Source organism: Ostrinia nubilalis, chromosome 11 (assembly GCF_963855985.1).
Source record: "Ostrinia nubilalis chromosome 11, ilOstNubi1.1, whole genome shotgun sequence".
NCBI lineage: Eukaryota > Metazoa > Arthropoda > Insecta > Lepidoptera > Crambidae > Ostrinia > Ostrinia nubilalis.
The window spans coordinates 9,646,849-9,664,841 of record NC_087098.1 but is presented as its reverse complement, the minus strand read 5'-3'; the positions used below and the strand labels follow the sequence as shown (position 1 = coordinate 9,664,841).

Below are 17,993 nucleotides of genomic sequence, written 5' to 3'. Positions count from 1 at the left end.
TGGCGCCCCCCTGTCAATTAGTTTGGTAGGACAGTTCAGTGGGTCTATTAGTTGGGACGGTTGGGAAGTTACAATACTGTTTGATATATTACCGTGGTTCAGTGTAAGCCACCCAGTGTAATTTTATATGCACTTTAAAAAGTTGTAATTGTGTTAGGAGGGAGCTACTTAAATCATATTTATGTGGTAAAAGTATGGACCTCCATGGGTAAAAGAGCTAACCTGAGGCAGGTATAAAGCAAATAAACGTACTTAATTTATAAAGTATTTATTAAAAAAAACAATATAAATATGTAGTACAATATTAGTATTACGAGTATAAAAATACAGTCATGATTTTTTAGAACGGTTAATATAATATTATAACTAAGTAGGTACAGTCTACTTATAGTACGTCTATTTTGTTACTTAACTTTATTCAACAGGATAAACTATTGACGGGAATTAATTAACAAAATAGGACTTTGTATTGCATTTTAAATTGGATACAATAAATTTTGACCTAGTACTTCATTATGCAATCTCAATAAAAAATAATTATAGTCTATCGTAAAAATCACAGCATTAAAAAGACGAGTCGGGCCATCACTCGAAGTGGGCCTTCACTTGAACAAGATACTTCATATTCACCTGGGCCACATCGTACACTATGAACCTGGAAAGAAATGTTTTAATTAGCAAAAACCCAATTTTAATTAAAAAAATATTGGTCATAGAGACTTATAATTAAAGGTTTATTTACATAATTCAAAAGGAAAGGGAACACCACAAAGATGATTTTTTTTGCTTGTTCCCAACACACCCAAACGAGTAATCTAAGGTGTGACCCGTCAAACAATCGTAACTGAAAGAAGTCCCAACGAGTAACAGTGTAACTGCAGATTGCGGATCTAAAAACTGGGCCTGTGTTCACAAATGCAGACGGAGGATTTACTCTGTTTGTTGTGGAAAAAAATTACGTGATATTTCTCGACACCCCCCTCTCCCCCACGTGAGATTAAGTGAGGTTTTTCTGGACCCCCTCCCCCCCTAAAAGTCTCACGTAATTAATGGACGCCCCCTTACTAGCTGCAGTGTGACTCGTTGGGACAATAAATTGAACAGATGTCCTATCGAGTAACGGATGTTTTTCTCAACGAATTACAGGGTTACTTGTTTGGGAGTGACTCGTTGGGAACGAGCGTTTTTTTAGCATAGCGAATTAGTTCATTTATAAACTCATTCATATCAGGTCGGGAATTTTTATAGTTTTTAGTAAATCTCATAACTAAATTATGCTGATTAATTGAATAATGTTAACTATTTTCGTAAGAATTAAAATTAAATATAATGACCACCAAACACTTTCACAAAGAAGCTTTCTTACAGATGTAATAATACATTAACTGTGTGCTTATTGCGAGTTAACATTAAACGTCATCGCTAGCGACTGTTTTTTTTTTACGTTTTTAGGGTTCCGTAGTACTGACAAGGAACCCTTATAGTTTGGCCATGTGTCTGTCCGTCCGAGGTTATATTAAAGGTGAAGTTATATTAAATATTAAGTGACTTTAGATGAAGTAATTGCTTGCTTCTGAAATATTGTGGTAACGACGGACAACTAAACCCTACACTGCGCGTGTCACGACACGCACTTGGCCAATTTTTAAATTGAGTAAGGGCTAATTTTTCAATCGTCAGATATATTTTAAGTGAAGAATAACTTTGTCATTTTGACATATTTCCCATACTAAAACTGTCAATATGCCAAACTTATTCTTCACTTAAAAGTTATCCGACCATTGAAAAATCAGCCCTAAAACTAATATTGTATGCATTCCAGATAATTATATTTTATAGTAGGCAAACAGCTAGGGACTGGAATTCGCTGCCTGCTGCTGTATTTCCTGAACACTATAATCCGGGCGTTTTCAAGGCGAGAGTGAATAGGCACTTACAGGGCAGATATGTACCATTCTAGACTGCATCTCACTTAACACCAGGTGCGATTGGTCCAATGGTCCGTGACCCTCACTCGGCATGGGGCACACTGAAAACCAGCGCCGTGGCCTTCGTCACCGTGGGCCATATGCTGAGTGGGGTCCCGTTGCAGTGGTCATCTTGTTGGTGAATGGGTGGCACTGCTCAGTTTACTCTTGTTTTTATTTTTTCTTCTTCCATTATTATGTGCCACTACTGTCATGTCTATGTAATTGCCTGTATTTGTGTGATGTCCATTGTAATAAATGTATCTTTCTTTCTTTCTATTGCGGTCAAATACCTGCCTTGTCTAGCATAAAAAAAATAAAAAAGAAAGTTGTGCCGAAAAAAGTATGCTTACTCGTTGTACAGCAAGTCAGTGGTTATTTCTCGACGGATGGGGCGTCCCAGCGGGACCATTGTGGTGTCAGGCAACGTGCGCGCCTGCGCCGGGTCGGGCTCGATGCGGCCCCGCCCCCATACAGAGTGGAAGCCTTTCGGAAGCTTATCCACATATTCGGCAGCATTACACTCCTTCCTACACGAAAAGATGCAATAATACACCACTAAATTTTTATCACGGAAAAAAAACTTCTGGGTAATGAGTTATTGATACTGATCCCATTATTGCAAAAAAAAAGTTAAATAAAGTGACTCAAAATTTCATCCTAAAATTGGTAATTTATGGACACACGCGTCGCTAGCACTATTTATGTAAGATAATGTAACACTTATTAGAATTCAAAATGGTCTAAGTAGTAGTGGTAGTAGTTAGTTAGTATGTACAGTAGAACGCCGATTATCCGAATTAATTGGGACAGGGGTCGATTCGGATAATCGAAAATTCGGATAATCGGACATAGACTGGTAATAGAGAAAAACGAACTGTCACACATAGAATAAACTTTAATAAGTTTAAAAAAACAGATATATTTCTACTGAGCGTTATTGTAGAACTGCTACAATAACGCTCAGTTGAAATATAAGGTGTTATTTTTTGTACTGATCATACTTTACCAACGCATCTAATAAAATCATACAAATACAACCCAAGTGTTTTTAAAAAAAAATTCAGGCTAGTTTTCGAGTAAAACGACAAAGAATGTTTCGAAAAAAATAAAAAATAAATCATCCTTTGAGCGCGGTGAGTATTCGTTTGTACGCACTATCGTAGTAGCCGGCCGAGGGCAACGACCACTGCCACGTGCCGCGCCGCGTGAGTCGGCCATATTGATATCGCTCGCTGCCAGTCGCTCCGCGCCCACAGCCCGCGCCGAGCCGCCGATCGGCATGCGGGAGCGCAACAACATAAATAATCGTCCCAGTCCGTCCAATGCGCCCAAACGTATTGCAGTGTATGTGTGATTTATTACAATGCCGCGCTTGATCAATAACAAAACGCAGGTGAAATTATGTTTCGGGCACACTAACTGGCCGACGAGAAACATTGACGAGTCGAAAACCTTCATACCTTGCTTGTTTGGAGCCGCGCAGCGCTTCAGGGAGCGCAGCCGTATCCTGACTTGACGAGATTCCGTGCTCTTCGAGGACGAAGTTCTGGATTTCAATTTCAATCACCGGCACAGTGCTGGCGGTACCCAGATGCGAGCGCCGCAGACGGCGGCTTTTGCGTAAAAATACGGAATGCCTTATCAAGGAGTTGTTGCCAGAGGGCCACGACCGCGACCTAGTTCTATCGATGGTTATTGCGGAAGTCTACCTAGGTACATACCTACAGTGTGATTTGGACAGATGAGTGCTTGTTTACGCGAAAGGGACTTTTTCCGTAAAAAAGTTAGTGCGCGAATTGTGAATACAACATCCGACGTGGTGTCTAGTGAACAGCAAGCAAGTGTGCAGCCCGAAAGCATTACCTCAATTCGATCGTAGCTAGATTAGACAGTGCAAGACAGTGTTTACGTGAACATTCAACAAAGGCTTGACGTTCAAAATGTATTGTGATTAGTGTAATAATAACCTAGGAACTTTAAATAACAACATTCAAAATAGGTAAATGTGTGAATAAGTAAAATCAATGAATCTAAAGTGTGATGGCAAATCATAATTTAGGAATTAAAACCAGGAAAATTGATCAGTGAGTTTTATTTACAACACCTATTCATATTCAATATTAGGGTGCATTTCCACTGAAGCGAAGCGAAGTAGTAATAGGTATGTACCTATCAATTTTTTATTACGTCTCTAAATAAATTGCGTAGGCATTACGAAACCGTAGATATTGAATTCCAATTTCTATCCTTTTTTAAATTTCTAGTTTAACGCGGATGATTCGCCTCGGTTCGTTGGAAAAGTCCCCCGCTATTACACTAATGAAAATACACTTATTTACCTACTTATGTAGCTAGATTTTGTTTCTCCCAGCGCGTAGTACCTATTAACATGACGTAACATCGTACATACTCACGAGTAAAAATTTTTGGTAACGTAGGTTTAGTGTAATCTAACCTTTATGTGTGTGAACGTTGAATGAATGCGCGCGGCCATTGTTCGTACTCGTATGAATGAAATGAGTAAAGAAAGAGAGAGAGGCAGTGAGTGAAGACAGGATGGTTGTAAAAATAATATCTTTTTTTTGTTAGGAAAAGTAAAAACAAAAACTAGCCTGAATTTTTTTTTAAAAACACTTGGGTTGTATTTGTATGATTTTATTAGATGCGTTGGTAAAGTATGATCAGTACAAAAAATAACACCTTATATATCTCAGTTCCAAAAAAAACAAATCAAAAATTACTTGGTTTTATTTTTTTATATTACGCTTAGGACCGATTCGGATAATTGGCGATTCGGTTAATCGGCGTTCGGATAATCGGCGTTCTACTGTAATAATAACACTGGAAGCGTGGTCGAGGCGTGAGCGAGACAGACAGATCGGGGTAATGTGCGAGCGCGTACGACTACTCTAGCGAGCAGCGGAGTGACAAAGCTGTGACGCGTAAAATACGGACTAAAGAAAATTTAATAAGAAAATAACTTTATGATAAAAACATTTCTTTTTCTTTTGCTTTAAATTTTTCACACGTTTCTACATAACCTGTTAAAATTTTTTCGGTGATAAAAATGTAGTGGTGTATAAATAAATCATAAAGCAGCATACATAAATTGCGAGGTTTAATTTAACAAATAGATTTTTGCCGTTGGAGATTTCCAGATCGATTAAAATGGAAGCAATTTTACATAAAGTTGTTGTGTGAGAGCACATTTACCAGAAATCCCCCCATGGGCCCATAGGTATGCCCATCGAAAGTAGCCCCGCAGTATTGATTATAACTAACTCAACCGCTACCAACCGGCCAACATGGAAAGCATTGGGGGAGGCCTATGTTCAGCAGTGGACGTCCTATGGCTGAGATGATGATTGATTATAATAAAAATAAATAAATAAATATTTATTACATTGAAAGTATTACAAGATCAGTAAAGCCCTTGAGTTTTGTGGTCGATATTAATCTGTTTGCCTCCTCCGTTAGAGTAGGCGCACACCGTTGATTTTTCGTCGGCCGAAAGTTTAGTCGGGCAGTTGATCAGTATGGGCATGTATGGGAGTGCGCACACTACGCCGATTCGATTTGGCCGATTCTTCATACAATTTAAAATCGGGCACAACTATCGGCCAACTAAAAATCAACGGTGTGCGCCTACTCTTAAAACTTTGTGTGAAAAGATTAAAATTGTCTTGCAAAATATACTGACATGTTCCCGAGTGCGACCTCGCAAAGCATCAGCAGAACAATGGGTGTCGCCGAGTCAGGATGGCAGTAGTTGGCGGACTTAGTTACCATGTCGGCGAAGTAGATCCCTTTGCCAAACATCCATCCAGTGACCGGCGCCTCGGGCGGCGCGATGCGCAAACCTAGTGTTGAAAAAGTTAAAAAAGAAACATAAGTATTAGAGTAAAAGAAAGTAAAACACCATAACCATTTGTCGGCCGTTTGGTGTAGTGGTTCGGAAACGGACTACTATGCCGAGAGATCCCGGGTTCGATTCTCGGCCGGGCAGAAATTGAAATTATGAATTTTAATTTCTGTGACGGGTTTGGGTGTTACTATGTATAATATGTATGTATTTACAAAAAAAAAGTATTTAAGTATGTTTATATCCGTTGTCTAGTACCCATAGTACAAGCTTCGCTTAGTTTGGGACTAGAAGCGTAGTGTAAAATGTCCAAGGATATTTATTTATTTATTTATAAAATACGGCCAACGAGAAGCGATACCAAATGTAAACAAACCTAATGTCATGGTCATTTTGAATAGCAGGGTTTTGACTTTGACATATTTTGGCGAGAGAACGAGACATTACGACAAATACACAAGATGGGAAGAGACAGAATAGATTGTCAGTTCGACAGTCGAATCGACCTTTTGTATCGCTGCTAAAGCACAAAATATAACAGAAGGTAAACTCATGTATGTACCTCGCTTTGCATACCTCTCTCGCTCGCACGCTCGGCCGTCGCGCTAGGGTTGTCTTGTCATGTGTTGCGTTTATTTCGTTATGAATGATAGAAAAATGTAACTCTTAATACTATACAAGAAAGACAATAACAGATATCCACGTATACTTATTTATATTTAGTACGTTATTATAGTAATAGTTTGCAAACAAATACACGAGAAGGAAGTAGTATTTAGTTGAGTGGTTGACACTATTATCCAACTAATATTATAAATGCGAAAGTTTGGATGTCTGGATGTTTGTTGCTCTTTCACGCGATCACTACTGAACGGATTTTGATGTAACTTTACAGTATTATTGTTTATAACCCTGAATAATATATAGGCTATAATTTATGACGATCTGTGACAAACTAAATTTCACGCGGGTGAAGCCGCGGGCAAAAGCTAGTTATCTAATAATTCCTAAAACCTCTCTAAACAATTCGATATTCCTAATAATTGAGTTGGCTTTCAATTTCAATTGAAATTCAAATAAATAACTTACTTACCTCCCCGAATCAACTGGTAATTTAAAAAATGAAAATTCGGCATTTAATGATGAGTTTAAGCAACCAAATACCGAACAATTAAAATACGACTTTTTCTGTTCACTCATTTTCGTCAATTGCGCAAAACAAAATAATATCACAGGCGGTTGACCGGCGCGTGACTCAAGCGAACCACAGGGAACGTGTGGCGAACGTCTGTCTGTCGCGCCACGTCGCGCTCGCATTCGTCCAAGACAGTCTTGCTCGAGCGGTGGGTGTCTATGTGTGCGTGGCTCGAGCGCGTTTAGTATGGAGTTTGTCTTCTGTTATATTTTGTGGCTAAAGTCTGTTCGCCGAGAGTTGATAAATATTATGAAATGTCTTGCAATAGCGACTGTCGCTTAATTATCGCATTCTGTATGGCGGGCGTCGTTTGTCACAACGCGCACTGAGTACCATGGTACGAGCCACGCAGCTGTCGTCAAGCGCCCCGGCCGCACGGTGGTCTGAAAATGAAGCTCCCATACCATAGAAACTTAATGTCAGAAATTAATAAATAAAAATATGCATTGTGTTTAGTATACCTCCCTTTGTTTTACTAATATAGTATGAAGGGTATGAGTAGCTCCATGTGTGAGAAAAAAAATATTTTAATTTTTTTTGTATGGAAAAAAACACTTAAAGTGGATTTTTTTTAAACTGAATAGAACTGAAGGGCTGGTACTCACATGAGCTATTGCACCATACACGGCGATCAAGATGACATACAATTCTTGTGCCTTTGGGTGCCGCTTTGCATGTACCAAGCTTTGGAAATTTAGAATTTTCGGTAGGTGATTTTTCAAGTCTTTGATGTTATTATATGAAGTTATTAACCGCTTTCAATACGAGAATAGTATGTAAATTAATACTCATATAACTAGGAATATACTAGGTATATTTTTAAATATTTATTATTTTGAAAATATAAAAAAATAAAACGTTTAATCATTGAATGAAGTAACCAACCAGTTGGTAACTGACATTGTTAGTAGTTACTAACCTGCTAATGACTTTTAAAGAAAATAATAGAAATCAATATTGATTAAATAAACAACTTAAAAAATCGAACTGCCTAATAGGCCAGTAGAATTACATTTGAAATCGGAAATAATTCCTACTAAACATTTTATTGTTTTAATGGCTTCATTTGTTACTCATTAAGACTATCCTAAATTTTCGACTTCGACGGAGTTGTGCTTAAGTGGTGGGGGCCCCCGAAAGGGGCGTTTTTCGGTTTTACAGTTATATCGCGTAAAGGACTTACCCTATCGAAAACTGGTCTTCATGACGGATGAAGAGCATTTAATCCTGCATTGAATAAGACCAAATTCATATGTTTTGGACAAACTGTTCTCGTGCTTATCTTCGAAAAAGTACAAAATGTACGTATAATTAATGATCCTCTCCACGTCCAATGGCTCGATACCCGCAGGATTCCAAGTTTTGATAAGGACCGCCTCAACCGTGGAAGAGGTGCAGTAACCGCAGTTAAGGAACGGGTAGGACGAACAAGGATAGGTGCATCCAGCTCTTAAGCCTTGACAGGGTTAAACTGGTTGAGTCGGCCCTTTACAAGGCTTGGGAGCCTGCGAGTGACGAGTCATTGGACGTAGAGAGGGTCAATAATTATACGTACATTTTGTACTTTTACGAAGATAAGCACGAGAACGGTTTGTCCAATACATAATAATATGTATTATGAATTATTATTTATTTATTATTTATTAGTTTTCGATAGGGTAAGTCCTTTACGCGATATAACCGTAAAACCGAAAAAACGCCCCTTTCGGGGGCCCCCACCACTTAAGCACAACTCCGTCGAAGTCGAAAATTTAGGATAGTCTTAATGGGTAACAAATGAAGCTATTAAAACATTAAAATCTTTTGTAGGAATTATTTCTGATTTCAAATGTAATTCTACTGGCCTATTAGGCAGTTCGATTTTTTAATTCTTTATTTAATCAATATTGATTTCTATTATTTTCATTAAAACGTCATTAGCAGGTTAGTAACTAATAACACTCCTGGAATGGAAAGGATTCGTCATAAACATTAATGGCGAGTACCTATATCACTCACCTTCGGTTTGCCGACGATATTGTGGATATGGCAGAACCGTTGGAAGATCTTGGCACAATGCTCGAAGACCTTAATCGAGTTTCCCAACAGGTAGGTCTGAGGATGAACATGGACAAAACGAAGCTTATGTCGAATGTCCATGTTGCGCCTTACCCAGTTTCAGGGGAGCTCAATTTTCGAGATTGTCGACAAGTATGTCTACCTCGGACAAACGATCCAGCTAGGTAGGTCCAATTTGAGAAGGAGGTCAATCGTCGAATCCAACTCGGCTGGGCAGCGATCGGGAAACTACGCAACATCTTTTCGTCCAAAATACGTCAATGCCTGAAGACTAGAGTGTATAACCAATGTGTTTTACCAGTGATAACTTATGGCTCGGAAACGTGGCCTCTCACTATAGGCCTTATACAGAAGCTCAAAGTTGCACAGCGTGCTATGGAGAGGACTATGCTTGGTGTTTCTTTGCGAAATTGAATCAGAAATGAGGAGATCCGTAAACGAATCAAAGTCGCTGACATAGCCCGACGGATTAGCAAGCTAAAGTGGCAATGGGCAGGGCACATAGTACGCAGAACTAACGGCCGATGGGGCAGAAAGGTTCTGGAATGGAGACCGCGTACCGGAAAACGCAGCGTGGGACGTCCACCTACAAGGTGGACCGACGACATCGTAAAGGTAGCAGGGAAGCGCTGGACGCAGGCCGCTGCCAATCGATCAACATGGAAAGCATTGGGGGAGGCCTATGTTCAGCAGTGGACGTCCTATGGCTGAAATGATGAACTAATAACAATGTCAGTTACCAACTGGTTGGTTACTTCATTCAATGATTAAACGTTTTATTTTTTTATATTTTCAAAATAAAAAATATTTAAAAATATCCCTAGTATATTCCTAGTTTTATGAGTATTAATCTACATACTATTCTCGTATTGAAAGCGGTTAATAACTTCATAAAATAACATCAAAGACTTGAAAAATCACCTACCGAAAATTCAAAATTTCCAAAGCTTGGTACATGCAAAGCGGCACCCAAAGGCACAAGAATTGTATGTCATCTTGATCGCCGTGTATGGTGCAATAGCTCATGTGAATACCAGCCCTTCAGTTCTATTCAGTTTAAAAAAAATCCACTTTAAGTGTTTTTTTCCATACAAAAAAAATTAAAATATTTTTTTTCTCACACATGGAGCTACTCATACCCTTCATACTATATTAGTAAAACAAAGGGAGGTATACTAAACACAATACATATTTTTATTTATTAATTTCTGACATTAAGTTTCTATGGTATGGGAGCTTCATTTTCAGACCACTGTGGGCCGGCGGGCCGCAATGTGTGAAACGGAATAGATTTATTTTACATAAGACCGAAATGAATGGTATGACAGTGGGTAGGGCTTTGCCCAACATTGGGATACACTATAAGCCACTTGATAATAATGAAATACTTTTTATCCAACACATGGACGCCACGTGTTTGATCCGTATCCCCACGTATGCCCTAACCGGAATAATTCCCGTAAATTTAAAAGAGATAATAATGATAATCTACCAACTTTTTCATTATATCGACAAAAATAATTAGCGGGCCGCAATTTATAATGAGTTTAGAACATCTGATATTTAAATTTTTTTATCAACTCTCGGCGAACAGACTGTAGTTGGCCGTACTTTATACATAAAGTAAGTCACGTTTTGATAACTGCACTCTGAAACCCAAGATACAAGCTATACTGCTTAGTTTGGGTCTCACTGGCAAATATTTAAATAAGTTAGTATCTACTGCATAGCTTACATTATTTTGTCAAAAATATCTCTTTTTGGAAAATAAAAATTTATTTATTTAAATAAACACTTAAGTATTTACCTATTAAGCACTGATTACTTGAATGAGAGCCAGTGGCGCCAACTTGATAAGAGCAATCCTGCGCATCGTATTTTCGCTCACCAGTTGACACAAATACAATAGGATTGATTTTACCAGGTTGGCACCACTAGTGACTATAGTCTTGTTACTCTTTAGTGGTACCAATGATAGCTAATAGTATGCGTATCCACTAGAGCAGTGGTTCCTAACCTTTTCAAACCCCTGTGAACAAGTATGAGAATTGAGTTTACCCCTAGCTAAGCTTTAAAATAGTTCATTGCGCTGCCGCGGCACGCCACCGCGAGACCGCCGGCGGTCTCCTGCGGCTCTACAGAATCTAAGAATTTCGTGGTGGGAGTAAAGCCCATCGTAAAATGTACTCTGTAACCGAAGGCATACGGCCAAAACCCCAACCACGCAATTTTTTGCTAAATAAGTTTGGCGCGGCCTATACCGTACTATAATTTTGTTTATTGCTATTTTAATACTTTTTCGTGCCATCCCGTGTTACCCCTCTAGAATTTCCGTTTTACCCCTGCGGGGGTAATTACCCCCAGGTTAGGAACCACTGCACTAGGTGACTAGAGACTTCCTTGGGCCGAGCGGCTGCCTCGTCCCGAGGTAGAGCAAATGCGTCCTGTGGGCGTAGTGTGAGTTTACATCAAACGTATTCGACATCGACTGCTTTAAAAATATGTATGAAAATTTTAGTTCTTGAAAGTTTCCGCTAGGGGCGCTGTACAATCCGTCATACATTTAATGTCACTTTTTTACGCAGTCATTAGTGAAGACGTCTGATGTAAACTCACACTAAGCCCTCTGAGGCAAATTCGTCGCCGCGGCCGAGCTATACAGGGTGGAAACGATAAGTGATCTCACTCGATTATTTCTAAACTACACAAGATATCGAAAAACTGGTTACTGATCCTGAAAGTGCTTCACGAGCTCTTTCTAACGGCATCAGTAATAGGTTACAAAATTAACTGGATCTATCCGAAAATTCAATGTTTTCAGCCTCCATACTAGATGTATGCCAGCCACACAATATTAGAAGTGTTATTTTTTATTAAATAATAAACACTTAAATTGAACTCGTAAATTGCATTCTTATTTAAAATTATTCATGGAAAACATGGGTTTTAGGCTTTACTTGCTATAATATTATCAAGACATGAGTGCCATGACTGTGGCAGGACTAAATGTATGGAAGCTGGAAACATTGAATTTTCGGATAGATCCAGTGTATTTTGTAACCTATTATTGGTACCGTTGGATAGATCTTGTGAAGCACCTTCAGGATCAGTAACCAGTTTTTCGATATCTTGTATAGTTTAGAAATATTCGAGTGAGATCACTTATCGTTTCCACCCTGTATTGTGTCGCTCGGGACGAGGCAGCTTCTAGTGGATACGCGGGCAAACGGTAGCCCCCTGAAAACGTACGCGTACCTTGTGAAAGGATGCCCGCATAGTTGAATATGCGCGAGCCGTGCCATAGCAGACGACGGTTGTGTAGGTTCTTGAACTTCTCGTAGCGCTCATCTTCGTCTGTACAGAACACTTCAAACACCTGTGACAATACATGGATAAGACTGTTGACTGTGGTGCGTGGTGGGGGCTTCTACTCGCCTGTTAAAATATGTAGAACAAAATGGATTGGCTCAACAAACGATTTAGTAACCTACTCGACTAAATTTTGGTGTTCCGACACGTTTAGCTACTAAATTACTCGCCACTCGACTGGGGCGAACAAGGCTTAGGGGTTAAGACATAAATAGTACTTACGTGCTGGATTTCAAGCTTCATATGATGCGTGCTAGCGTGTGTGTTAGCCACGTAGGTAGCGATCATTTCGAACTCAGGCGACGCGCGGTCGATTGGACCAATATCAGCATTTAACCTTCTGTAGTGTACGTCTATTTGGCTTTCACTCGACTCTGAAATTTCCGAAGAAGTTACAATTTAGAGGTTGTAATGTTACAGTCAAAAGTCATAATCGGTCAATACTATTGACTGTAAAAATCAGTCCATAGTGGTTTCGCCTGATTTTAAATTTTTCCAATCAGTCAAAATTCATACAAAGATTAGTGAACATTTCCAGGAAATCATCAAACATGTGTTATAAAACAATTTTAAAGCGTAAAGTTCATGTGATTTTAAGCATTCAGAGTAATGACAAGTAGGTACCTCATATTTATAGTATTATAAATTCTCATAAGTTGCAGTATCATATTTTTAGCTTCATAGATAGTAGAGGTCTTAATTTAGTGTCACTTCGACAAAGTATTATAATAATATTATAATTACTTATGATTTTTTTAACATCAGCTTATTTCACAAATGACAAACCTTTTATTTGTCATAAAGTTCTGATTCGTCTCCCTGGACATAGAATAGAAACAAATACTATTGTTAATGTATGAAGAAGTTTATTTGAACATATTATTCCAAATATCTACCCACCTTTTGTATGTACCAAACTGTAAGCTACTTGTATTTCTAATAAGTTGTCCAACATTTCCATTTTCTTTTTAATCAACTCTAAATTATCCAGCAGTGGTGGGTTATTTGATCCACAGTTATGAGGAATCAATGTGAAGAATCTGTAAACATACATAGTTAGCTATATGACCTAACAATGATATAACTGTAAATATTATCCTGACAATTCATTACTTACAATAAAATTACAATGAATGTTATTGTTTTTTTAAATTTAAGTTAGTACTGTTTTATTAGTATAAACTTGAGCTTAACCTGTTTGTAGCAGCCAATACTTTAGTCTGATTAATCCCTCCTTGTTCAACGTACTCATTCAATTTCGACAGTACTTCATATCCCGATTTTATTTGGTCCTTTGACAGTTTTCCTAGTGGCATTTTTTCTAAGTCAAGCTAAAAACATTAAATGTGTGTTAGTTAAGGTTGAATAAGATAGGAAAAAACTAATGAAGTGTTATGAATGGAATACTTAACATATTTTAATATTACGTTCGTATTTATTAAGTACTAGCGGACCCGACCCGACAGACTTCGTTCTGTCAAAAATATTTGGAATGTGGCAGTTTTTCATGAACTTTATTGAAGTTGGATAGCAATAAAGTTCAAATTGATTCGTTTTTAGGGTTCCGTAGTCCTGACAAGGAACCCTTATAGTTTCGATATGTCTGTCTGTCTGTCCGAGGTTTTGCTTGGATAGTAATAGTCATTTGACTCATGTATTATTCATTAAATAAATTAATTAAATAATAAAAATTAAATTCCGTAGTCTAGGTTGTCTGGAAAAGATCGTTTTACAGCGATAAGACCGCCTATATTATACCATGTTTTTTGTATATTTCTTTCTCTTTCTTATAATGTCTTGTGTCGTGTACAATAAAGTGTGTTCTTCTATCTATCTACCATGGCCCATGGTTTTCAGCAGCGAAAGTGACAGCAAGCGTAAAACTATTTGTCCAGTCTAATAATGCTTACCTCATACTCCAGGCAGACATTTTTCATAGTATTTATATCAAATATCATCAGTACCAGTTGCTGAACTGGCTCGGGCAGAGAAGAAATTTCATCTTGTGTGGGAATGATACCATCAATTTTTTCGGTTTTATGGTCAGTTTTAACAACGCAGTAGAAGTTTGGATGCTGAAAACAAAATTATAAATAATAAAAACGTCTTCGGGCATAACTTGGTTTTTAGTTTATGATCCGGGACACGTTTTGAAAAAAAAAATGGAGAAATATATTTTGCTTCAGAATAGCACCATATAAAGAAAATATGTACCGTATATAGGTACCCGTTTTCTAACACACCCACATCATATAACCCTGCATAATTCTTAAATAATGCCTACCTTCTTGAATTTCTTGCGCTCATCCCACAGGTTTTTAGTTTTCTTCTTGAATATTTCTTTAAACTCCATTAAAGCAACATCTATAGGCTTGGAATCGTACTTCGTTTCTTTTTGATCCGTTCCAATCCTGCCCCACGCACGATACAGGTAATACCTATGAAGTTTAAGTAATACAATAAAGCAGTCTTTCCCAAAGTGGGCGATAACGCCCCCTTGTGGGCGCTGCAGGTTTAAAGGGGGGCGGTAAGAGACCCAGAAAAAAAATCGGGACGTTATGTAGAGGCTTGGGAGGCGTCATCTACTAGGAGGACTCTTAGACATCGACTGAGCTCGACCCTTGACTACAAAAATGGGGGGCGCTAAAAAATAATTTATTCTCAAAGTGGGCAGCAGACTAAATAAGTTTGGGAACCGCTGCAATAAAGTTTGAATATACGCAACACATTGAACAGTTGTTGCTTTAAAGGTATTTGATTGAAATACGCAAATACAACCGGCCAAGTACGCAAGCGTAGCTTACACCTGGGCAAACACATCCTACCTAATCCCACAGGATGTAAAACATTATTGCCCCCCATAATTAACTTTTAAAAAAAATAAAACCGACTTCAAATGCGTGAACACAAAAAAAATCTAAAAATTAAAAATATTGCGTATAAAAAAGTTCATCCCCAATTTTCCACCCTTGGGGGTGAAATATTTTCTTCAAATTCGCATGAAACCACCCTTATGATAATACCTATTCAACAAAAAAATAATCGTTCAAATTGATTTATAATCGGCGGAGATATTGCGTATAAAAAAGTTCATCCCCAATTTTCCACCCTTGGGGGTTGTTTTTTCTATTATTAAATTTAAATGGGACCACCCTTGAGGTATTATCTATACGCCGAAAAAAGATTTGTTCAAATCGGTTCATAATTGGCGGAGTTATCGCGTAACAAACATAGAAAAAAAACATACGGGTCGAATTGAGAACCTCCTCCTTTTTTGAAGTCGGTTAAAAAGATACTGCACTCCTAATAGATGCAGGAACCGCGAGTTTTTTATAACTAGACATAATCCGCCATTAATAAACATTGATTGGTATTGTCTATATGAGTATACACAAATTTTAGAAAATAATAATAAAACCGCTAAACATGCCGAGTTACTTTCCCGCCAAGGAATTTAAATTGTGATGTAATAACACTTACTCTTTTTCCTGTTCTCTATTTTCTGTATTGCGCTCCAGTATCTGCAATTTATAGAAGGAGTTTTGCCCCGCTACCACATCTGTCTTAGCCAAGACCACAGTATACGCAGTGTCGTCTTCGTCTTTATAAATTTGAGCGAAACCAGCCAGCTCAAAGTCAGGATCCACGACTGAACCCCCTAAAATACGAATAAAATCGGTTAATTGGTTAATAATTTTATAACTTATGTAAAGAATTTATTGTGAACTGTGAATTGTGAACAAATTTTTCATCATGAAAATAATAAAATCACGGAAGTTACACTTAGAGCTCGCGGCGTTCACATTTGCGTAACATATTACTAAAGAAAGCATTCTAATATATGTACATGCCATCATCGTTAATTTTATCATACAGCGAAACGAAGCATTAGCAGGTTATTATAAAATGGTAATATGTAAATGTTACCGGCGATGTGTAGGTATAATCCGACATTCTATAGAGTACCTAGGCAAAGTATAAAATTATTAATATATAAAATGTATGAAAGATTACCTGAGCCTTTTAGGCATTCTATACATTGCCTAGGTATTGTATAGAAGACGGTAGCAGGGAAAGCGTGCTTGTCGGTGACATGCCGTCAGTTTCGAGCCTGTGGCAGGCCTTTTTGGAGTCAAATTCTATTGCTTATATCTTAGACGAACTGTCCACTCGCTAACAACTATCCTACGAACATTTCTGAGCTCTTTCTGGACGTCGATACCAGTCAAATGACGATTTCATAGAGAGGTTGATATGAAAAAACGGTCATCCCTCTGCGATGTGCACCGGCGCTGTTCAGAACTTTGTCTCGGGATAACGCCTCCAGTCTCCTGAAAGCGTCTTAAAACTTTCGAAACCCAGGACTGGCTTATGTGGAGCTGACGTGCGACAGCCCGCTGGCTGAGCCTTTCTTGCAATCGTGCAACGATTTGTCCTGCTTCTGTAGGTGTAGAATCCAAGGTAAAGTGTCAAAAGAAGCGGAGATGTGTATGCATCAACGTGTGAAAGCAAAAATCCGAGAACACGTGTTTTTATAGGGGGTAAATAGGCCGCAACTCGCGACGTATCAAAAGTTGATACATGTCTTTTTCATTACTTCTTCACATCAGCCGGGATATCTTTTTAAATACCTAATGGTGATTTAAATGAATTTGGTATCAATTTAAAGTTAAAAGTTTAATCTTTAAAATGGTGCCACTTTTTTTTGTTACTAATAAATTCGTTAGTACACAAGATCGCGTGGAAACAACTTCATGTAAGTGATTCCATACTTTTGCTCGCGAGTGTATATTCGATCGAGAAATTCTTTTAAGTAAATTAATACTTGTGGTAAAATATCCCCGCATTGTATAGAATACCTGAATTATACACATTGCCGGTAACATACATACATTGCCTAGGTATTGTATAGAATTCCGGATTATTCTGTATAATCGGATACATAAGCCCACATATTGTATTGATCTGGTAACATACCTTGTAGCCTTACTTTGGCAACTTGCGATGAATTTTCGCCATTAATATCTGGCTCTGGCAGTACACGCGTCACAGGCTTTATAACAAAAATAAAAACATAAAATACTACTACTACTCCTCCCAAGCCGCTTTCGACTACGGTAACTGCCACAAATTCCTTCTAGTCCGCAGTAAGAGGGCTACGCTGTGCTGCCCTATCATGTGTCCTAATATGGTTACAAAAGCCGATCTTGTTAGGAAACGTGCGCGAACAATGACTACACGTTAGGACACCATTGATGTAGGTAGGTGTAAATGATAGCCGCTTGTGGTCTGGCTTTAAGAGCATCGCGATTTGAATACAGAACAGATTTCCGCTGCTCTTCATAGTCGTAAACTTTTTTCTGTACCAGGCGCCTCCACTCAAGACGATGGCTAGCAGTTTCTTCCCAATTTAGTTAATATCGCATCGCTTTGTATGTCTTTTCTGAACATCCTTAAAACTTAAGAACTGGCCGCCTTGTTTCCGCTTGCCGTCTTGGAGTTCAGAAAAGAAAATGCGTTTCGCGACATTGTTGTCAGC

At 38.3% G+C, this 17,993-nt stretch overlaps 1 protein-coding gene across 2 annotated transcripts in view; it reads right to left on the bottom strand.

Moving 5' to 3' along the window:
- Positions 1-200: 200 nt before the first annotated feature.
- LOC135076251 (poly [ADP-ribose] polymerase 1-like) overlaps positions 201-17,993 on the bottom strand; it is a 31,555-nt gene continuing 13,762 nt past the window's right edge. For both annotated transcript variants that reach the window (XM_063970734.1, XM_063970735.1), the window contains 11 exons: positions 17,432-17,507; positions 15,935-16,112; positions 14,739-14,892; positions 14,365-14,529; positions 13,649-13,785; positions 13,355-13,494; positions 12,677-12,828; positions 12,341-12,461; positions 5,671-5,830; positions 2,321-2,497; positions 201-655 (listed from right to left, as the gene is read on the bottom strand). In XM_063970734.1, the coding sequence (XP_063826804.1) occupies positions 586-655; positions 2,321-2,497; positions 5,671-5,830; positions 12,341-12,461; positions 12,677-12,828; positions 13,355-13,494; positions 13,649-13,785; positions 14,365-14,529; positions 14,739-14,892; positions 15,935-16,112; positions 17,432-17,507 (1,530 nt within the window). In that variant the 3' untranslated portion in view covers positions 201-585. The remainder of the gene's footprint in view (positions 656-2,320; positions 2,498-5,670; positions 5,831-12,340; positions 12,462-12,676; positions 12,829-13,354; positions 13,495-13,648; positions 13,786-14,364; positions 14,530-14,738; positions 14,893-15,934; positions 16,113-17,431; positions 17,508-17,993) is intronic.